The sequence below is a fragment of the Malurus melanocephalus genome, unplaced genomic scaffold (genome assembly GCF_030028575.1).
Source record: "Malurus melanocephalus ecotype Western Australia unplaced genomic scaffold, MMel_1.1 scaffold_129, whole genome shotgun sequence".
NCBI lineage: Eukaryota > Metazoa > Chordata > Aves > Passeriformes > Maluridae > Malurus > Malurus melanocephalus.
Genome location: NW_026623361.1, coordinates 1,060,891 through 1,085,387, shown reverse-complemented (window position 1 = coordinate 1,085,387; position 24,497 = coordinate 1,060,891). Strand labels below are relative to the sequence as shown.

Here is a 24,497-nt window from a genome sequence, read left to right as displayed (position 1 = left end):
CCACGGGCCGCCGGTTCCAGCTGGCACCACTGCAGGGCAGGCAATGGCACCTGTCAGGCAGGGCAGCCCGCAGCCCCCACTGCCCACACACAGCACATGGCCATGCAGCGACAGCTGCTCTGCATCATACAACTTTGAAGTGTTAGAGACAGACTAGTTAAGGAAAAAAAAGAAAAAAAAAAGAAAAAAAAAAAAGCAATCTCAGTCTACCCTTGCTCTTACACCACTAGATAAGTCAAAATATTGAAATAATATTAAAGTACAACAGCACTAATACTTTAGCAGTCTTTGACATGAAATTGTGGAAAATCCTCTCATGATTTACTTTGGATTTGTTTATCTGTTCTAGATTTGGGGTATTTCTTCCTCCTGCAGATTTCCATTTGTTTTAGCATATATACCAAAACTGGGCTGCTATTGCTATGCAAATAGTTTCATTCAGATTTCTTTTTATAGCAGCTTTTGTTTCAAAGGCTTGCATAACTTGCTAAGAAACGCATGCTTTAAAAATATACATACTGAAAACAAATAAACATTTTCTGCAGGAGTTTTCAAATAACTGTACAAAGGGAAGCTAAAAAGGAAAAAATCAATTATCCTTTTAACTGAGGTATTAGAAGTGAGACTTTTTAAGTTACTTGAAGGTTATAATGGATGACTTTGTTCAGACACAGATTGCAATTTCAGAAACAAAAGCAACAAAAGCTTCCTTGGTTCCAGTAATGTACTTCCCTGAAAAGAGACCTTATTCAGACCAGACAAACAAACATCCCACTTTTCCAAAGAAGCTTCCTTAATGTCTGCAGTGAACTGTATCATCAATGTCCGCTGGCTTTCAAAGCTCTCCCCTCAGACCACAATGAGACACGACAAGCGCCCTGCAGCCACAAGTGCAGACTGAGCAATGGCTTTGTATGTTCTAGAGCACAGAACCTGGAACAGAGTAGGTGAATGTAGAAAGACATCACACAAACACATGGCATAAACATATGAGTTGGGTTTGTAGGACAAAGGATTGCTTTTCACTAATATTAGCCATACCAGTTGATTTCTGGCCAACTTGTATCACAAGTGCTGCCTTTTCTTCATTTTTGGTTTTGGGTTTTTTTTTTTTTTTAATCAAAATGACTTGCACTTGCAGTCATATATATTGGGAATTCTTTTCAAACACATGACAGACACAGAGGAGGTGTTTGCACTGAAATTCATTGCTTACTTTCATTTGACCATTGCAGAAAATGTACTTTTCATCTCTGAACTGCAATGCGTTCTGCCCTGTTYTTGATAACTAGCCAAGAGTAATCTGAAGTTAGTTATTTCTACAACTTGTGGATATGATGAAAAGCACTCAAAAGTATCTAGAACCTCCTTGATATTTTATTGTTCAAGGCAGTATTATCATCTTCAGGAACGCAATATTCTGAAAAGACAGTTCTGCCCATCAAATTCACCAGAAGTCATGGAAAATGACATGCTTTTTATTCCTAAAGGAATAGAAACAAGGAAAAAGCTTCATGTTTCAAACACTGACTGACAGTCTTTGTAACTTCCAGAAATTTTGTGACTGTATTATTGAGATGCTTATTCCATGAATTGCACTAGTTTAATCAGGCAGCAAAGTTAAAGAACAAGCAGCAATGCGGAGGCAGACAATTTCTATTAGCCTAATATCCCATTTCTTGACCAAAGCATTCAAATCAAGGGCAGCCTTGGCTCATACAGGCATCCATGCATCCCCAAAAAACCAGCAACTCCTCTCTCAATAAAGTCGATATGCCACAAGCATCAAGAGATAACCCCCAAGCTTTCTGAGCTACTGAGACTCCACATCCTAATTTAGGCTTGATTTCAGAACTGTTACTGGCARAAGCTGAAAAGACTAGAAAAGCAGAAACAACAAAGCATTGAGTTGACTAAAAGAGTTCACAGAAAAAAACAAAAAGCAGAGTGGGTGAGTGTCCCAACTGAACCAATGAGGTGTCTGAAAAAGCCAGAATGTATGAAACTGTAAATTTTGAAAGAAATTCAAGTAGGCTACTTTAATGTACTCTTCTCTTGAGCTTAGTCTCCCTAACTAGAATTTAAAAAAATAAAAAGAAAAAAGAAGATAAAAAAAAGACATTTGAGACAACCATCCATCCACTGTATCCATGAAAAAACAGAGACTTTTAGGGGAAGAAATACACCGAGAACTCTGGAGCTGTAGTGCAGAAACCCAGATGATACCAAGGGAAGATCTCAACTTCTCATGTTTCGAATCTCATTCTCCACTTTCGATAGGCAGCAAGGGAGCCCTAGGCTTCTATTCACCTACATGATATACTGGGTGTTAGTAAGAGAGTAAGTGCTCTTCTATCCACACACGGTAGCAGATCATAGAGTAGAAGACTTCTACCCATACAACTAAGAGAGAAAAGCCCAGAGGAGTAGTTATTGTAAAGCAAAGTATTATGAACATACACCACAAATAGGCTGACGCTCACAATCCAGAAAGTAATTCTTAAGTATATGCCACAGGAGTATAATTAGACAGCCAAGCAGTTACTGGCGGGTCTTCACCACTCCCATCTGTCCCCCTTGTCTTTCCTGAAGCRCACAATTTTATAAGCATAGACAGATGCCCAATCAGACTAGATATCAGCAATGCCTTGCCACTAAATTTCAGCTGCTCACCTAGAGACACAAACTACTTACTGACTCCAGGGCTACAAATTTGCTAGACAATCAAAAAAAGAAACCTTGGAGTCAAAGTCAAGCATTTGACTTGACAGTTTTCTAAATAATATAAATAATGCTATATTTCAGCAGTTCTCATCAGTCACACAAAAGAAGCCAAAGCGCTGTGCAATAAGCAATGTGTGGCACTGCTAGAAGTGAGACTTTACACTTGTACATACATCAGCAAGCAGCAGACTTTCTAAGTGTAATACCTTATTCAGAGATTTCTCTGCATTTGCTGTCTTAGAGCCACAATACATAGAAGGTGTGGCACAGCACTTGCAATCAGAAATCAGGGCTTACAGAAGTATACACTTAGGAAATTTGCACTGTTTTAAACTTAAGAAAGCTCATGGAATTTTTAAAAAGGCAGTATCATAATTAAGACATTTAACACTAGGAAGATTTTTCAGCATTTAGCAGCCCAACTAACARAATTCCCTCTAGTTCTGGATTTCATACAATTAGTTCATATGATTGAACTATCTAATGAATAATTAAGTGGCAGAATGGTATAATCAGTAGAATGAAATAAAAAGCAGAAGTATGTTAGTCCAACAAGTTACCCAAACCTGTGTATTCAAAACCACACAGACCAACACTTTGACCAGTGACAGCGGAGCACTGCWTATATTAAAACTTCATGAATGGACTAGAAATAAGAGTCTTGTAWCGACTTGTTGTTGGTGTCAGCCCAGTGCTAGCTAAAGTGGAAGTTTCCAAGAATACTTATGATTTGCCTTCAGTGCTTTTCTTCATCTGTATCATCAATATCAAGCCTCATTTTTGCTTCTCTGACCATGAGACTGTACAAAATTTGMATTCGTAACCTGATGCCTCTAACTSTSCCCTTACTCATAACCTGAACTATGAATCAAATAAATCATCCAGCACAGAACACATCATAAGCAACTGGCAGCCATCAAACCTAGACCTGCAGACTCTGCTGTGTGATCAATGAGTTCAATTCTTTATGATGGTGGTCATAATCCTAACCTAATCTCATCCTGGAAAAAACATACACCATTATTTTCTTCTGACACAACAGGCTTGCAGAAGCTGAAAAATTAGCCATTAAAACTTTCCAAATATTAAACTCATGTTTAATTCTATGGGAATAATTGACAAGACATCCATAACCCTATTAAGCAAAGTAGAACACCATCTCCCCAGACGTGTCACCACAGTTACGGTTATTTCTCCTTCCTCCCATTTTGTTTAAATTTCTCTTTTCATTCTATCCATATTTATTACCAAACCAAGAATACCCAGGCACATATCCTTTCCCAGTCTCAAAGAAACACTTAACTTTAAAGGAAATGCACTGCCCCCTAACTAGAGGAGCTGTTTTAGAATCAGTTYAGCATTGTTAGATCCCATGATCCGAATTCAATTCACAGACGAAAAAACAACTGTATAATTTGGAAGCTGTATGTTTCTTAGGAAACAATCAAAACAGTCCTTCAAATGTAGGAGTAAAATTACCAAAGCACTCAAGTGGTGCACTCTTATTGATTTGCATGTACAGCTCACACAACGCAGTCTCTAGCTGTTTTTAAGATCATGCACACATGCATTAGAAATACAATCTTCAATTTTGTGTTTAAAAAAAAATAATTTACATTAACCATGTCTACACATGAGCTTAAAGCCACTTGTTTTTGTATGTAAATAGCAGCAAGGCTACTATTCAAATAGTCAAAATGTTCAATCTTTCCAACAGGCCCCTTGAACACAGAGCTATGATTTCCCTCACTGGATATTCTAGTACCTCAAACACCAGTAGTGTATTGTGGGTTTTTTTAAAGCTGGCTTTTTGCATCAAGCTGTCAGCTATGACATAAAACTCATGTACATGTGAAATTAAGACCACACATTGTAACYGGCCAAAGGCACTGCACCATATTGCCAGAAATAAAATCAGTAATATGTGATGGCACGACTTTGTTGCTTTTTTCATAATAATTAGGTTGTTCAAACAGTTATACCAGACTACACAGAATGGATGATTAGGTGCTGTTTCRCAGGATGAGACTGTTATGCAGGCATTTCACAGCTACTCGGCATGGAAGAATGGGCTACACACTATGCTATATAACTTTCTCCAGTTTAACATTTCTTTTTCTTTTTGCCTCTCCATACAAGAACCAAAAGAATTTTACATAAAGAAAAATATTAACAGTTCTGTCCTTCCAACCAACAAAGCAATAGCCTATGGGCTACTCAAATCACTTTTTAAAATTTTGAGAATTAAAAAAACAAAAAAGTAAATAAAATCACATTACACACAACAAAAGTAGTATTTTGACACTCCTGGAAGAGAAATCAGTCACTACTGAATTTCTACAATAAAATAATATCAACTGTTCAAGTCATTAGTACACAGAAACACAAGAGCTGTGCTGAAAAACTGTTACCATCGACTCCAAAAGGAAGCAGATTGGGATCATGGTTTGCAAYATCAGAGTGTTTTTTGACTGCAACAGAGACTAAATTTAGACCCAGTTACATAAAAAATACTAATAGCCTTAACACTTTAATCAGCATAAGAGGTTTAGAGATACACGAATGATTTAAAGTCTGTTGACTAGTTTTATACTGCTTTTGCAATATTGTGCATTAGTAAAATCAGGGAGATTATGAAAGATATACTAAAACATAATAAAATTACATAAAACATGAAAAGCAGGCTATACACAGTGGCTCCAAACATTGATACTAAGAGAAATTTTACCAGCGTCTCAAAAACATAACTTCTCCATAGATTCTTGCAGCATGGAGGTTAATCTAACCAGGTAATGCAACCCAAGTACTTGGTAGGTTCAGAAAAAAGGTTGGACTCTTCATAGATGCAGTATTAACTTGTGTGATCCTACAAAGGGCAGAGAATAAAATGCTTACTACCTTCATACTGTTGCAAACTGCTGATCCACGACTAGCACAACAGCACAAAGCAATCTGGCAGACTTTCAAATGCCAAGTCTGGCATGGTGACGGGCAATATGCTCCGCCAGCTGTGCAACTCCTCCAGGAGCTGCAAAACGGCAGAAAAAGTAATTCCCTGATGATTTTTCAGGGCAGTTCATTACTATGTCTTGCAAAACACCTGCCAATAATTTACAAAGCATTGATTACATTACGCTCAGGGTTTTTTTCATGAAAGTTAATTAAACAAGTTCTCTGAAAAMAACAGAAGATACAAATATATTGTCCGAATAGAAAAAATTATTTGGATAAGCTATACCTGCTGCCCAACACATGCGTTAAAACTGCAAAATGAGTGGCAATGTTATCACACCCAATCTCCCACTTTTTGATATGTAATCCACATCATTAAAACATTTCAAGGTACACATCTTGAAGCATATGCAACAGGCTAGTTAGGTAAATGTGGATAACCTTTTTTTTTTGCTGACCAGGTTTTTTTTATTTGACCAGTTCATTGCAGTGACATCAGAAAGCATTCCATAGAAACCTGTTCCTATTACTGCATTGTAAGCAGACACAGAAGTTATATGGCTGACAGTCCTACTAAGTTTTAGTGATGATTAAGTTTTATCTCTATCCATTTTCTTCCTTCCAAGGACCTTTCAAAATCATTTTGTGCAATTTTTCTACACAATTTGAGTRTTAACATTAAAATAAATAAAAGGTTATCTTTCAACCTCTAAGCTATTACTAATTTTTTTCCTTTGGTGGAACTCAGTGATCTATACTTCYTCACTCCAAACTGGAGTTCTTGTTCTGATTTAAAGAGCTGTAAAGCAGCTGAGTAAATGACTGGGTTGTGTATCACAATGCTGTGGTTCAGAACTGGTGAGACAACTTAAATGAGACTTCTCACAGACAAAGCAACTGAGTTARGTGATAACTTTCAAAAAATATCAGTGAAACCACTAGCTTGAGAAATCAATCACTCCAAGAGTTTTTGCTTAACAACTGTGCTGCTAAGAGTTCATTCTTCACACCTATGTATTCCCATAAACTAATCAGCTACAAACGAAGGAAAAATAATTTTGGTTTCATCTAAAAAAAAAGTTCAACATTTTTAAGATGGAATTTTTATTTACTTGCACAAGTTCTGACATTGTTACTGACACTAAATGTTACACTTTATCTCCCACATCTTAAATACCAGCAAGGGCATGGTAGCTACTACCACGCAACATGATGAACTCTCTCCACTGGTTCCCCACGTAATTTTCCAGAGTCAGTTTTACAAAAACTGGTATCAGCCTTGGGACAAGTTCAACAGAAAGCTTGTAGTTTGGGTTGTAYTATTTTTTTAACTGAAATGACCACCATTACAAATTTTTTTAGAATCATTTCTCAAAAGTAGCTTTTAGAAAAGTTTTTATCACTTCCAAAAAGCTGCACTGAAAGTGAAAAGTATTTAAGAAAAGCCTGCACAACTGAAATAATGTATTTTCTTGTTACCAAAATTGCTGACTGCCAGATTGCATTTACAAACTGCAACACTTTTTGGCAGATGCTTAGCTCATTATCATTCAGCTGCTGAATCACAGATCCAGCTTGCATCACCTAAGAGGATTATGTAACAACAGGCAGGTTTTCACTGCTTAAAGCTCATATAGCAAACTTGCTTCTTCTAAAATTTAGAGTTTGCATGGATCCTTCTCTCCCAGGAAAACAGTAATAGGGCTAACTGGAAGTTCTACTAAAAAAATGCAAGAGTGAGATGGTTTTTTGGATTTTTTTTACTTCCTATCACAGTGGTAATACATAACCTATCAAAGGCAGTAAAATCTGAAGTTCACTGCACGAAATAATCTCGTTCTTCCATACACTTGAAACTATATTCCTCTTCTACCACTGTGAGGATGTGTTACTAAGCTGAAAGGATCAGTTCACTTACCACTCAACTGCAACCACTCTTCAGAGTTCTTCTGCCAGAAAACTCTAAGACACCCTTTACAATACAGAATGAATTTTATTAATGTAATTAATGTAGTCAATTTGAAAACAACATGCTCTTTCATTCCTTGGTTAATACTGGTCAAGCAGTGTGACGTACATTACCAGTTCACAACATTTACTGCTTATCATGGCATTTYAGACCATCCAAATCACTCAATGAAATATTTGCCCTTCCAGTACCCTTCATGAAAATGAGTTTCTATAAAAGCTTGTGTTGTTATAATGGAAGCTTTCAACTTCACTGGAAATAAAAAAAAAAAAAACTTAAAAGATGAATACTGCTCACTTCAGCTTAGGCTAACTATCCTGTTCTGTACTTGCAGGAAACAAGCCACATAAGACTCCCRAAATAAATGCTGGTGATGAGAGCCAGTTGTATCCAGGGCTGCATCCAAAGCAGCAGGGGCAGCAGGGTGAGGTAGGTGATTCTGCCCTCTGTTCCACTCTGGAGAGACCCCACCTGGAGTGCTRCATCCACCTCTGAAGTCCCCAGCACAGGAAGGACATGGACCTGCTGGAGCAACTGCAAAGGAGGGCCATGATCAGGGGGCTGGGCCACGATCAGGGGGCTGGACCACCTTTCTTGTGAAGGCTGAGAGAGTTGGGGTGGTCTAGCCTGCAAGAGAGAAAGCTCTGGGGAAACCTTACAGCACCTTCCAGTACTTAAAAGGGTCCTACAGAAGAACTGGGAAAAGACTTTTTACAAGGGCATGTAGTGACAGGACAAGAGAGAATGGCTTTAAACTGAAAGAGAGTAGGTTTAGATTAGATACTAGGAATAAATTCTTCACTATAAGTGAAGGGGACGTACTGGCACAGGTTGCCCAGAGAAGTTGAGGATGGCTCACCTCTGGAAGTGCTCAAGGCCATGTTGGATGGGATTTTGAGCAAACTGRTCTAGTAMAAGGTGTACCTGCACATGGCAGGGGGCTGAAATAAGATGATCTYTAAGACCCTTTCCAACACAAACCATTCCATGATTCTATGAAATTTTGTTCTTTCTATTATATCTCTTATCCAATCAAAAATCGTCTCAAGAGAAGGTARGATTTAATACTGTTTAAAGTATTTTTAAAAATAAATTTTATACATTCTTTTTATCTAGTTTCATTATCCCATTTTGAACTACCATTGGTTTCTTACACAGTTTTCAGACCAAGAGCTAAAATTCTGTCTACTGGATACATTACTTTATCAGATTTGACTGTGAGATCATCTTCCCCAGCACTTCTTTTTCAAAACTATGAAAATATCTCTAAAACCTATGAAACAGAATATCATGCAACATTCAGATCCTTACAGTAGGATTACTGTGGACTCAAAAAATTTTAGTAGTTTTCGTTTAGGAATGGTATTCTCCCATTTCATGTTCCCACCAAAACACTCCAAACAATGTGCCGTTCATTCGCTCCTCCCTTCCCCTCTCCTGTTGGGGCTGAAGAGGAGAATTGAGTCACAAAAAGTAAAGATCATGGGTTGAGATAAGAACAATTTACCAGAAACAGCAATGAAATAAGAAAATGAACAGTAACAGTAACAATATTAGTAACAAAATTGTACAAGAAAGGTGAGCAATTCCCATGCAAATACACCAAAAGGAGCCCAACAACCTGACCACCAYCAGGAAGGGAACCCTTCCCCAGTCTTGGGAAGTGACTGGAGGTGGCATGGAATAACCTCTGGATCCTGGCCATGCCCCTCCTGGCTGCTGCAAAAATTACCCTGTGCTGGCCTGAACCAGGTGTGTTTTCCCCAGGCAATACACTCCTCTTTCCTWCCTGAAGTATTAATACATGTCATGCCTTATCAAATAAATCTTGATTCTGTACAAACAAGTGTTTTAGTGCACAACCATCTACAACAATTATTTAGATTGTAGGGTGGGGAGGGAGGGTGTCTCTGCTTGTTAATTCCTAATGAATAGCATCTCTACTAGCTAGTAGAGATATGGGAAAATCCCTACCTTTCCAAGCAAGTTGTACTAGCAAGTAGATCTCAAATGCTGTCTCACAAGACTGTCACTGACAGAATGCTGGGCATCCTACCTTTCCATTAACAGCATATTTTGAGAAGAGGATCTGGTTAAGCCTAAATATTGTTGAAGAATGGGGAAGATATTCAGCTTCCCCTCAGCTCCAGCACATATTGTCAACATAAAATGAATAAAAATGAAACTGTCACAATGTTATTTAACTCAGGGTAAAGCTTTTTTTGATATTAGGAACAGCATAATAATGCTAGAATTATTTTGCTTATCATTGGAGTTCTGCTACTGCATTCCCTTAATCTTTTGAAACATGTCTTCTCATTCTACCACATAGGTACAGGAAGAAGTGACTGCAAAAGCTAGGATTTACYTACAAGTACTATAAATTTGGGGGTGCAAGCAGGCAAGTGTCCACATACCTGTCGCTCTTCTTATCTGAGCAATCTGAATTATCCAGGAGCCTTGGAACAAAATATTTTTAACTGGTGAACACCACAACTAGGTTTGAAGTTAATGTTCTTACACTCAAGAGCAACATAGCACAGAATAAGAAATGGTACTCCTTGACACATTTTTACTGTTAATGAAGAAAATGTAAAAGTCAAAAAACATAAATTATGGACCATCACAGCACTGACATTTTGTGAAGGTAAGGGGAAATTAATCTTTTAGTTCAGATACAAACAAGAACCASACTAGTAACTCTGAAAATGAAACAGAGAAGTTCAATTACTGTCTAAAGCAAAGCACAGTTAAGAATGCATCAGGGAACTGRAGCAGAGTAGGCAAAATTAATGGGCATTTGCTTCAGTTGCACCCTGCTTACAATTACTGACTGCACAGCTGAGGAGCACACCTGCCCCAYAGCACCAGGGGAGCCTATGATATGTTTTCTACAAATGTCCAACACTCCAGTCCCAGCACTCAGCTGACTGCTGTCACCTTGCAAGTCAGCTTTCTAGGTCTGAATTCACACTTCAGCCAGACATGCTGAACACACTAAAATAAGAAGTCAACTGTTTTGCTTATATTTGAGGCTCTTCCTCCAGTGATGGCAATAATTTGGAGTCCTCTGTCAGCACACACTAGAATTTTGTGACTGATAACACTAAAATTTTGTTGATCTTAGCTGAATTACTATCAGTAGATTAGAAAAATAAACAAAACTGACAGGTCTGAGTTAGGGTTAGCGTTGATGATCACATGGTGTCATCTTTATCCTTTTCTTTAAAATAGCACTATTTTTAGTTTGACTTCCGAAGGGATTTTTTCTTCATTAGTATATTCCATGCAGACTTACACAATCCCTTCCCATCCTAAGCCCTCAAGGTAAAAGTCCTAAGGTCAATATGAATATGTACAAAATAACTCACTTTATAAAAGTTCATTAGTATTGGCAAAAATAGTAATACAATAGTATTCAGCAACAAGTATTCAGCATCATATAGATTTACATAGCATTGCTACAAAACCAGAGTGTTTCTATGAAGTTCTGGTTGTCACTGTAAGGGAAATACACATTTTTCTAGACTGTTAAGAAAAAAMCCCACAACATTCAGCCATCTAGTAATCCCTAGATTTTTTTTGTGTAAGAAAATACATTCTCACTCAGCATTACATTTTCGATTTTTTTACATTTCTAGTATATAGTTCTATCAGTTCTTTAACATGGTCTTCACTTTTAAATCACTGTTTTAAACAGAACAGTCTGTAGATTAGATAAAAAAAYTTTGTTGAGAATGAATTGCAAAGTAAATTATCTTTTCATTGATAGCCCACAGGGCTATTTTTTGCCACTTTTTCAGAAGGTTTTATTTAAGCATACACATGAAGAGTATATATTACATTGCTGGTTCATGTAAAACGCAAACAACCTCCACTGCCAAAGGTGGTGTTTCACACATGGGCAGGGGAGAAAAGGATTAAATAAAGTCGAGAGGCCATTTGTTTACCTAAGTTAATTTCTGAGAAATGAATGATCTCAAAACTGTGCTTATCCTCACTTAAAAAGGAAGGTCAATTCCTAGCATCAGCAGCTACARTAAGTCTCACTGCCAACTAGAACAGGACATGGCACAAAATCATTAAATACATCACATGAACTCAGATTTTAAGAGAGAAGATCTTTCTGAACTTGGCTCATGGCACTATGAACAAACAGCAGTGCACGAATAAAGGCTTTAGACTTTGAAAAGTATTAAAATCAGAACTCAGAAGAGGTTTTATAATTGRCATAATTTTGCAAGAGATAGAAGTTACAAATTTTTTATGTTTGCACAGAAGTTACTCTGAAGCACAACTGCTGCTTTTTAAACTGCCTGAAAATAACATCCGATCTTCTCAGAGTACCCAAATTAATTTTTTTTTATCCTGCAGATTAATGTTTTCATACARAATATAAAATGTTGTTTCAGAACAATCCATAAGATGGAACAGATACAGCATTAAGATGCAGCCAGATTAACTTGGGGACAGTTTAGCTTTAAGTGGGCTATTAATAATGTAGTTCAACTAACCTCAATTTAAAAACGGAACGGAAATATTTGAGATTGTTCCCCAAATCACACTTATTAAAAAAACCCCAAACAACTGAAACCAAAAACAACCACACAGAAACCAAAACCAACAAAACCAAAGAATCCAAAGTTTTTTATCCAATCTTATTTTAGAATACAAGAATGACTTTTACATGTTTTATACTCTTTGGCAGGAAATCTGTGAAACTAAAATGTGCCCTGACAAACTGAACTTTCCTGCAAACTGTTCATAGTCATAAATTGATTTATAATGTGTTATGTGGGAGATGTTAAGTTGTAACAGTTTTAGAGTCAACTACATGGAATGTACCAACAGATTCATGAACAACAGTAGCAGTTACTTACACGTTCAGGGCAGCTAATTGCTCTTTATGAACTAGGTTTCTCTGTATAAATTAGAAAACTACAAAAAGTCAGAACTGGGAGAAACCTCCATTGTCTGTAAAAGTTCAAGTGAAAACACCTTTGCAGCACTTTCCTTAGACAATAGCGTATTGCTCATATAAAAGGTCTCTTATCCTATAAAAGTCCTGGCAGAGACAGCCTTCCAATCCAATGCGCCCTGTTTCAGTCTGAAACAAAAGACATGTTTCAATTTATTATCTTCACACTAATAAGAAACTTCTTTCACTATTTAATAATACATTAACTTATTATTAAAATTATATATGAAATTTTGTAATATTATTTGCCAAAGTGATACATGCAGAAGACCTACCCTGCGGACAGCCACCAGATTGTTGCACACAAGCACTCCTCCAACGAATTCTGCTTGTATACCTTCTCGTAAGAGAACCTGCTTGAAGTCAGACAGTCTTGGTTCATTCATAAACACAGACTGATGTCCAAGAACCTTCAAAACAACACACACAATTTAACACCTTCCATTTTTCCAAAGATCTCATTACTGCATAGGCAGCAGTGCAGCCTAGACTACAGGACTCTAAATTAGAAGATYGGCTCTATTTCTGTTACCTGCAGCAATACATCTTCAGGATAGAAAGGCCTTAGAAGTTACCTATCAGGAAAAGAAGTTTTTTCTCTTTGCTCACATATTGAAGGCAAATGGAAAGCTAAGATCCCTCTTCCAAGCCATGCCAGGGATCAAGCTGCAGTAAGCTGTATTGCTGATCAGCACAGGGTTCARTGATGGTGGCCATGAAGCTTAACAGATTTTAGAATTGTCTCCAGAGCTCTCTAGCTCCCACAACAGACTACAATTTAGGACTGTGAAAGAGAGAACCTTACAAAGCAACTCTAGGATTAAAAGGTACTGGAATCATTCAACAGAAAGATATACTATCTCCTCAAATGCAAAGTATTTCAAGAGTTGGGATAATTTTTTGGAAAAGATAAATTTAATGAATTCTCAAATCACTACTATAGAAGCAGATGTATGATCTGTATCTCCAGTATATGAAGTATTTTCCATAGCATCAACAAAACATAATGAAATCCAAGAGTGACTAACACCAACTAATTCCTCTATATGCAAGTAATAATTACAGATATGGCACACATTCATTAAAATCTTATCTTCATAAATATATGGTACTGTATGCTAGACACTGTTAATGGATGCAAAAGATCATCCTCAATGAAAAGCGTAAAAGCTGACTAGAGAACAGCACTAGGTTTAACAAAGAGAAACCCAAAGATGAAAATGCAGTTTCAGTCAGGTTTTCATTTGAGTAAGRTCACAATATCAACCTCTAAGCACTAGAAAAAGACAAATGAATACAGAGGTGKTCATAAAAGAAATTCAGACCAGCATCCTTTCTGTACCTCATGAGGTGGCAGAGGCTCCAAAGTAGGAATAATCTCGCTCTCCTCACACATCTCCTTGTCATCATCCCCGAAGAGGCTTTTCATGGCCTTCTGTTGTGCAATCACACTTGAGTCTGAAGAAGGCGCATCCACTTGCATCTCTAAGTCTTCATCTTCCCTCAACTCTCCCTCTTCCAAAATAACTCCAGTATCTACTTTTGAAACYCTCATGTCCAGAACACCATCTATCCAAGCTAACTCAGCATCCTTGGCTTTACAGAACTGAAGAGAGCTGACAAGAGAATCTTTCAACCTGACCTGGGTTGCACAAAAATAAAAGTACTATTACTTTGATGGAAAACAAATTTCTTACTTCAAGCTTTAAAGATTAGCAGGTTTCTTTTCATTGTCTCTCCAATGGGTTTGATTCATGCACTCTTGCAGAGAGARAGGAGGCAACTGGTATCATCAACGCAAGATACTTTAATATTTGTAATAATCATATCACAACTTAGAAAGCAGCAGAGATCAACTCCTTTCTCATCTTGGCTAAAATTATCAAACAACATACAGAACTGAAAACTGAGTTAAATTTATAGCAAAAGCARTAATTTACTTTTAAAAGCCAGAAACCTTTCTTCCAGCCAAAGTTATTCTTCAGCTGATCTTAGCAAATTCAGAGAAAGTTTCCACAGATACATTTAGGTTACTGAAGAGCAGTTACAAATTTCAAACCCCGCCCCCCCCCCAAGACAATTGGTGTTTTATTGTAAGAAAGGATGTTGTAAATATAAGACTTTTAAGTGCCCTTACCCTGAATCCTCTGGTGCACTCTACAACTTTAACCCTTTAAATAAAGCCCTACTCCTAGAAATTGTTATCCACATAACAGGGTCCATGGTTCCCATAGTGCAATCAAGGCTGCAACCGGGTAATACAAGAACAAACTATCCACTCATCTGCAGCACAGCCCACTCAAAAGATACTGTGACACTGATGTTTCACTCACATCTATTATTTTCAAATACAACATCGCCATTGCACTTCAGCATCACTCCTTACACACTARCAATTCTCATAGTTTTAAAAACCACTATTAATGCCTTGATCAAAACTAATTGTACACACAAGAAGAGGTAGTACCACCTCTCCTCTCCCAAAAAGCAGATGGCCAAATTGCATTCTGCCCACATAGCCCTACTACAGTACACAGTAGTTACACAACTACAAAGTTCCAGCACCTTACCTGGTAAATGTGAGTTTCGCTTGTAGCATCTACTGTTTCATGAAGTTTGGGCATGTAAACTTTAATATCTTTTCCACCAAATGCTCTGCAACAYTCTGCAAGGTCCTGACTGGCCTCAGGTGGTCCATGGACAATGACCAGTTGTCTTGGTTTCATTTGGTTAATAATTTTTTTAATTGAGTCCCCATCTGAACGTCCTTCATAGTCAATGTACGTAACTCTTGCTCTAGTTTGAATTTAAAACCCAAGAACAATATGTTTTAGTTTAACAAATTAAATCTTTGAATGCTACAAAATACTCCATTAAGTTATTTTTAATTAGTCTACACCAGCAAAAGCTGTCAGCACAAGGTATATTATGGATCTGTAACACACAGCTGTCAACTATTACCATRTGTGTGTATTTAACACTATCTATTTACAAAATTCACTTACATAGTTATAAAAAAAGTAAGTTACCCATGAAATAAGTATATCTGAATATTTTGTCCTTTTAAAAAAACATATGTAAGTATCTCTGCTAACATACTGTACCATTTCTTCTATGTCTTCTAGGTGTCTCTGTAAGACAGGGAACAAACCAAGTTTCTTAAGAGTGGGGAAGCATAAGACTGCTCTGTGCTCCCAGAAAGGCTAGTAAAATACAACTTACCTTGGGGAAAAAAATTAAACAAAAATCAACTCCTTTCCCACTTTCTTAAATCCAAGCTAGCGTTTTACCCAATTTGCACTCACGCCACTGTTCTGGCAGAACTCACAAGAACTAAGTCACTCACTTAATTTCCATAGATTCTGTTGCAGAAATACATTTGGTAGGAACATCTGATAAATCCTGGTCCATAGGCTCCTCTCCATTTGTCAAACCAGACTCTAATTTGCTTTTTTCTTCTTCTGTTGCTTGAAGTTCTGGAACTAGAAAATCCTCAGGTCTAAAGAATGAAAGGCATTTTGCTTTTTAGAGTAAAACCAAAGCACTACCTAATATAAAAACAAACAGTGCTCACTATTACTCTTCAGAATTTTTGGAGCTGTTATCGCCAATGATTTTACTACACCTGCCTTCAGTATTTCCTTACTTGGACAGAGCTCATTTGGAAAATATGACCTTCCTATCTTAAAAAAGAACTTAAAACAACTTAGGAAATAAATACTAGTAAATTGAGGATTTCTTGCAAGTATTCCTTATGCAAAGATGACAAATTTCACTAAATTTTGTCATGATGAACAGTGTTTTTTCCCCTCAAAAATCTAATATTAGGTGTCATTTAAAGCAGAAAAAAGTCAGGTTAAAATAATTTTAAATCTTTTATTTCTCAAGATTAAAAAAAAGCCTGAAGTGAAAATACATCTGAAAAGGTGTGAACACAAGTTAAGGATCAGTACTCTGCAGCTTCAATCCTACATAAATTTCCTGTAAGACTTAGCAATTTGAAGAGCATATAAGAATACTGCARAAGAGAGAAAACAGTGATTTTAATTCCTTCTAGTTTTTGATTATTTCATAGCTACTATGTGCTAGTATACATTACCACCACATACTTGATAATTTCGCCATATTCGTCCCATTTAATTCTTTCTTCAGGAGCTGGAAACATTGGATAAGATTTCTTTGCCTGTYTGAAGAAGCTTCCTTTCCGGCTACCTTCCCCCTTCATCATCAAATCATGTTTGGTCTTATGTAAAGTTGGCTGATCAATATCCTCTTCAGCATCACTCTCATCACTGGAATCAATATCTGCCCTGAAATGACATTCCAGAAAAACCTAGCACTTCTTTTTTCCTTCAGTTTTCGTACTACATAAACACACTGGCCAGTAACCAAGGCCAAGGGGATTTCATGTATCTGAGAAAAAGCTCACAGTCAAACAGCAGATGAAATGGGGTCTATCAGAACAACAGATTAAAGACAACCATTCACAATTCCTTWGTGCCCTCAGACAAGTCTACTGAAATCATCATTTTAATTTATCCCTGTAAAGAGTTGAAGGAACAGAATAATCACACTGAAATCTTAACTCTGATTGTAACAGCAAAATACAAGAATAGCAAACATACTTACTCTTTAGACTGCTCTAACTTCTTAGCTGCTTCTTTCTTTAGTTTCTCCTTTTCTAGGTATTCTTCAAGTTCTTTTCCTTCCAACTTGACACGTTTTCTCAACTGCAGATAGAATTAAAATTAGTGCTATTGTGAGTAGCTGACAAAACTTTAATACTTCTACATGCTGCTGACAAGAATATTTGTAATTGGGTACCAAGGCAGGTATAAATTGTATGTCCCACACAAGACAAGACTATGGAAAAACGTGTGGCACCTTGGCATGGCAATATCGTGATAGGGTCAATTAGTACAGCTTACTCTAAAGGAAAGCATTTCTAAAAATATTAAAATCAATTAAGCTTTCCAAAAAACTCTTAAAATATCTTTGGGAAAATTTTCTCTAATGAGTGAAGGCAAATACTCTTAGATGATTAGCGTTTTATAAGTTTTTCTATCATTAACATCAAATGAGAAGAACCTAACGAAGTCATACTAGCTGGCAAAACTTTAGTAGATTTTATTTCTTGTTTTCAGAGTACGGGTCACTTTGAATAAACTGAATTCTAGTACTACTTTAACACTGTAATTCAATGTTTTCAATCCAATCTAAAACTAAAAAAGCTACATCATCAGTACTGAAATTATCACTGCAATCACAGGGGATTTSCATAAATTAACAATGTTTCCCAGACAGAAGTAGACAAAAGTGTACAGATTATTGAAAACCATTTGAAAGCATGAATAGCAATTAATTGTCTCCTAATTTCCAGCATTTGCTTATCTTTCTAATCCTGATGGATATATTATACTAATTTGACTTGGTTCTCCCTTTATCCAAATCTKGAGTATTTTCCAGCAAGACCAACCTATCATATGTGGTGATCTGTACGTCAACAAGCAGATTTTTTTCTACTATAATAAAAACACAAATGAAAATGTTGTCTAAAAATGAATATTTAAAAGAAAATTCATGCTTAGCTCTATGGAGTATGAACTTTGCCACACTATGAAAAGATGTTTTGCAGTTCTCAACAGGAGACCTATTTTTAAGTAAATTTATCCACAATTTGATAAATATGCAACATACTGATTTCAGGTTTCTCTCCACCACTAGAAGCATTTTCAGATGATCAAAAAGGAAACTATGTTCAGTTTGCCCATATGACCCCAGATAGCCCACAGTAAAAACTTTGAGATACAGAACAACTCTCACCTCAATATCTATAACTTTTTCAGAAGGATTATCAATCAGGAATCGTGCTAAKGTTCCAGGTGTAGTGCGGTAAGTTAAAATTATAGAGTTTTTGGAATCCTGACACCATTGAATGAAAAGATCTCTAGAAAACCCACACTCCAAGTCAGGCTGACTGGCAAGAACAACTTTTGGRCTAGGCACTCGAGCCAGATCAGACAGACTGTGACATAAGGAGAGATGGCGGAACTGAAAAGGATTGTTTCTCTTGTCTTCAAAGCACCTCATCAACTTGTCACTCATCCATTCAACCTAAAAGACATATTACAGAAAGTTTTCTATACAAGTTCTGCAACAGTACAAGCCTCATATGAAGTACAGGATGCAATGTGTCCATGATTACATCAGTATATCTCAGCAAGTGTAGAAATGCTGTTGAGCATAACCAACATTGAAACAAGTACTTTAAATTCTCAGTTTTAACAACTATAAACAATGCTAACAAGTCTTATCATAAAACCAGAAATCAGTATCAAGAAACATGCCCGCTGACACAACAAAATGAGCTGAAACACAAACATACACTACAGAATAAGGACACTCCCCCAGTATTTTGCCATTTTTTACTGTTAAAAGGCTTTTGAATAAATGTTCCATTACTCTTCATAATTGCATTTTAAAATCAAAACAAACCTGTGATTTAGAGAACTCCACTACATTGTAGCTGACGTTATTCAAAAGTGCGAGAGAGTAGACTCCTAATCCTGCATCTTTTGTTCTCCAGATCTGATCAAGAAGCTGAGCAAGTTCCAGAACTCTGCCTGCTGTATCCACAGCTATTAATACATTTCCATCACCTCGTAATGTCTCCAAAACGTTAGCTAAGAATTCAAAACAAAAACCCACTTATACTTTGAACCAATGTTAGAATGTTTGTGGGGTGGCTTGGGTTTTTTTTGGYTTGTTGTATCATATTAGCAATCATAATCAAAAGCATACTGAACACAGAAACAAATCAAACTTCGAAAGAGATCCAAATCYACACTTCCACCAAAATTAAAGGGAGGCAGAGTTTTTTCTGTTGTTCTGAAGATCTCTCTGCCTCGGTACTTCTTTCRTTAATTAAAAAACGAGATTTTAAAATGGATTTTTAAAAAAGAAAGTGCTGAGGCAAGTAACTTAAAAAYCTCTGAAGAGATTTATTGGTACTGGGTAAAATACACTGTTTTCAAATATGGTTCATTGCTGTTAGGAAAACATTTAACTTGCAGGATCAGTATCATCAGAAACGAGTAATTCAAAGTTGTTACATTTCAATAAGGGTTCTTAAGTTTAAATGTTGATGAATTTCTAACTGAAAAATAATTTACAGTGGCTAATAAATCATATTACTGTTATTTTTAAGCCCAAACAATACATACTCAGCAGCTGTTCGTCCCTTTGCTTCCTCCTGGGTTGTACATAAGTAGCATTAAATGAATCTGTGATAAGCAATGAAGGCCTGCTCAACATTTCCAATGAACATCCATTCAGATGGCTGTGGAAAAAAGGCAGTCTCACTTTTTTTTTGCATTTCTATTTTAAGAGAAAAAATAAGAAAGCTAGCTTCCAGATATTTGCATGTACAGGAATCAAATTACTCAGCTGCAGAATGCTTCCTGCTTCAAATCTACAAATAAATACAAATGAAAGGAATAAAGAAACCCTGAGCTAATGTTTGCTTCAAACTGATTAATCTGGATGCAAATGAAATTAATGGTCTTATTAGAACTGGAAATGCACTTCTGCTTCCACACCTCTTTATCACCCACTAAACGATACACACCAAACACAGCTAGGAACTGTATATTGCTACGTTGAACTTACATCTCCCTCTTGTGGTTGAAATCAACAGCATAAACAATTTCTTCCTCTCCATCCTTGACAATCTTCCAAATTGTGCCTCCTATCATGTGACCAGCTGGCAATGGTGTGATTGACAAACCATGTCCTTTGCCTACAAAAGTTTTCAGTATTTTAGGTACATTACACATACTAAAATCCATTACTCTGAACCAAATATAGTAACTTCAAACAACTGAATGCCTAAATTACTACCAAGATATCAAATCAAGTATGAAAAAGCAGTAATATCTGTCCTTCCCATCTAACCAGTAACATCAAAACGTTTTGCAATTCACTTTTATATTTCCTCCAGAATAGAGAAACTAAAGCAAAAATCACTTCTTCCCTCCACCTACCACTGACAAAATCAGAGGCATTGCAGAGCTGCTGTAACTACAGAACTAAACAACAGTAAACTATATAAAAAACATATCACAAGAAAGCAAGAACACCAGGATGAAAGCCAGGACCTTTTCTGGGGCAGCACTAATGTTTACCGTATCATTCACTTTTGAGGTACTTAGTAAAACTTATATAAATTACACACAATCTGGAAGCTGTCCAGAATGACAAACAGTACAAGTCAAACCAWAGCAGGAGATGTGTTCATGTGCTGCAGTGACAGAACTGTTCAGCACCTGATGCATCTTTTAAATCTTTTAAATGTACTATTGCTCCCTGTCATTGATACCAGCCYGTATCTTTGTCATATTAAACTAAGACCATCCAGGACCATTACTCACTGACCTTGCTGGATGAAGTGCACAGTAATAATTAAAAATTAAACGTACATGATCTTCTTAAATGTCTCCATTGAGGCTTTCAAATTATGTCCATTAAATATAAAAGAAACTTGTACACTAAAATTACTCTTCAGATGTAAAAATTGCCGGCACAGACATAGCCTTGCTACAAATATAGCAAAAAGAGGCCAACAGTCTTTCAAGGATAACATACTATTTCTATTTTCCAAATAAGAAGGTAAGTACTTTGGCAGCGCTATTCATGAAACTGCAAGAKACTGCACTTCAGAGACAAACAGCTGGTGGTCAGCTTGCCTGTATCCCTGGTCCAGAAGAGTTTCCATTTCATTCTGATCTCTACATTCAACATGGGTGGAAAGCTGCTGATTGTCTGCAACAAGCTACACTTAGTATCATCTGAGTAAAGGAAGATCTCCACATTAAATCATGCACATGCTGTAACTTCATCTCTATAATCTGCTCTAGAAAGCTTTGCCTTGTGGTACTGGTTATGAAGAGTTCTGAGGTATCTACCACTAGACATAAGTAAACGCTTTTAATAGACACGAATAAAGAAAAGTTAAAGAATATAAAAGAGAAACATACAYCTAAACATGCTTTGGCAGGACCTTCACTGCATTAAGCAAAAATTCTAACCACTTCTAGACACAATTGCTGAGGCAAACATTCAGCTGATACAGACTGACATGGGGCTAATGAATTTAGTGCTGCAAAACACACATTTCAGAATTSACTCCCTTTAAAAAAGTTACTTTAATTCTTAACCCCTCTGTCGCCTTTCAATACAAGTAATTTCTTGAGGGTTTGGTGACAATTTTACCTTTCAAGTTCACAATCTGTGAAAACTTCAGCTGTTGTATCTTATCAAAGGCCGCATCTACATCGTCCAGTGTAAAGAGTGTGAAATCTTCAGTGTTATGGCGGGACTAAAACAAAGAGGTACAGAGCATTCAAGCACTCCACCATATCAAAGATGTCATGTATGAAAGTAGCAACTTAAACATACCTGGTAGAGATCATACATAAACATCTGTCCCATTTTATATACAGGAATAGTCGCATAAATGGCACAATTCAACCCCATTTTTCCAACTGCATAGGGAAGTGCACCAAGGTGTAGAGGGTCAGGGTGGGAAAGAAGAACAGCATCAACCTGGTGTACATGCCTGTAAAGAGAGGGCCAACAAAAGCCATTGAAAGGAGCTCTGCATGGTTTTGGGTATCTCMTGTAAAGGCTTTTGTGAGAACACATACACAGTCTGATTGCCAAATAATGAAACCCTTCAAGGTCTGGAACAGTTTTAAAAATCTTAATTAAAAAYTACAGGTATTTCCTAATGTTCAAGTACTTAAAAACACAAATGATTTCAGAAAGCCTAATTTTAAGRCCCGGAAGACATGTAAGTTTCACACCAAACTCCTGATGAAAAAGACTTCAGTATATGTGTGAACACCAAAAAGTAAATTAACTGAGGGACCAAAAATATTATCAGTATAGATGTGCTACAAACGGTTTATACACCTAAAACCAGACTACAACTTTTCTTCTGATGAGAAAGACCRAGTAACAGGGCCAAAGAAACAACAACCCTTAAACTGAAAAAGATCAAAAGATATTTCTTTAAATATAGGAAAGATAAAACATAAAATTTAAGAAAAGCAGCACATCAGTTTGGGGGACTTCATTACTTTTAAAAGCAACTTTTTTTTCTTGCGAAGYGTTGCATAAAATTAGAACTCAGACWAAAGAGTTTCTACATATCATAACTGAAAAACTTCAGGGTATAAAATACATGTAACAAATTAAAATACAAGTTGGACTGATAACTTTTTATTCCCTTGCATAGTAAGKGGGGCACACACATTCTTCTGGATGGCTGTTATGAAAAAGGGAATTTTATCTCATTGCTTCTCAGACAAGACACTTGAAAAAATTTATAAATTATCCTTAGTACCTAACAATCCTCAGTTAAAAGATTTCAAACACTGCAAGTGTGCCAATGCTATAAAATTAGCATCAAAAAGCTTAGTTTCTTTCCCAAATTTCTATGCTTCAGTCCTAACTTGACAATCAGCATAGCTCCTTGCTGTACACCTGCTGAACTTCACTATTAAAGTCTAGATAGATTTTGGGTTGTAGGGGTTTTTCCCCTGTGAAGGGATGGTGTACTGACAGAAGGTGTTTTCCTGACAGTGTATTCAACTTGAAACAAGGGCAAGAGTTGAAATGCTTTGTATCAGTGTACACATAATAAGGCTTCTTATTCCATTTAAAACTTAGTTAACTGTTCTAAATTACTTCAGAGCCAAGGTCAGTCTCCCATCAACTCTGCTGTGACACATTAATGATAGTAAAAAACAAACAAATCATCCAAGCCAAAACAAACACAGAGGAGTTTGAGAATTACAGTTAAGARACACAAATCACAGGACTGACAAGAAAAAAATCCCAAGTTTCTTCAGGAAATATTTCTGCTGTGTGTTTCCCTTCAYGTAAAATATACACAAACCAAAAAATTTTGAATTTAGCAACACCATACATTATACCACCACATGGAATTTTGAACTTTCAAGACAGGCCAAGACWTATTAAAATAAAAAGGTGTATGAACTGAACTACTTACTTCCTCAGAGAATCAATAATATCCATAGAAAAGTTCTCATCCCAGCCACAGTCCAAAAGAAAACGAAACTCATCTACTTGCAACAGATAGCAAAGGGCAGATTCCTCCTGCACCCCCGAGAGTGTAGTCAGCTTGATAATCGATGTCATTTTCCTCTCCAAGTGTTTAACTCTCCAAAAGAACTAATCTGAATGAGGGACAAAACGTTTTATTGACTAACASAAAGAACAAGTCCATTTACTTAGATTTTGCTTCACATACTCCTGACAATAGCAGACTAACACTGTTAATACTRTTCAACACAGCTGCCGCATATCAATTAAGTCTCAGATACTAACACTCGACTGTTACAGGTCTTCTCTTATTAGAAAGAGATGGAGTCTTTTTCTACAATATACACTAAAAATAACTTTTAAAAGGATCCCTGAGTGGCGAAATTAACAGCAGCTTCACGGAGCTGGGTGGGGGAACCCAGAGATGGCGCATCCAGGGCCACGACCTCTCAAACTCAGGGCCTGCCCGATCAGGGCCACAGCACGGCCCGGGCCGGGGGTTCCGGGGCTCCAGCGCCCCACAGGGCCCCGGCGACCGGGCCTCGCCGGACGGGCCGAGCCTCGCCGGGCGGGAATGGCGTTACGAGGGGGAGCCCTGCGCCTACTCCAGCCCGAGACGAGAAGAACGAGAGGGAAGAGGAGGATGATGTGGAAGAGCCGATACCTGCCACCCTCAACCACCCCCGGCCCGCGCCGCGCCCGCCGCCATCTTGCGGAAGGCGGGGAGGAGGGGCAGCAGGCGGAAGG

At 37.2% G+C, this 24,497-nt stretch overlaps 1 protein-coding gene across 2 annotated transcripts; it reads right to left on the bottom strand.

The window, feature by feature from the left end:
- Positions 1 to 192: 192 nt before the first annotated feature.
- CPSF2 (cleavage and polyadenylation specific factor 2) lies at positions 193 to 24,497 on the bottom strand. Of its 2 annotated transcripts, none has more exons than XM_057370620.1 (15): positions 24,415 to 24,497; positions 23,698 to 23,884; positions 22,080 to 22,239; positions 21,894 to 21,999; positions 20,292 to 20,421; positions 19,847 to 19,962; positions 19,119 to 19,306; positions 18,447 to 18,737; positions 17,253 to 17,353; positions 16,733 to 16,933; positions 15,970 to 16,122; positions 15,194 to 15,419; positions 13,966 to 14,265; positions 12,899 to 13,033; positions 193 to 12,752 (listed from the first exon to the last, which is right to left on the bottom strand). In XM_057370620.1, exons 2-15 carry the CDS (start codon positions 23,844 to 23,846, stop codon positions 12,660 to 12,662), a joined length of 2,349 nt encoding a protein of 782 aa, XP_057226603.1. In that variant the 5' UTR covers positions 23,847 to 23,884; positions 24,415 to 24,497; the 3' UTR covers positions 193 to 12,659. The 2 variants fall into 2 exon arrangements, with proteins under 2 accessions (XP_057226603.1, XP_057226604.1); XM_057370621.1 differs by having other exon boundaries at positions 23,698 to 23,879; positions 24,415 to 24,478.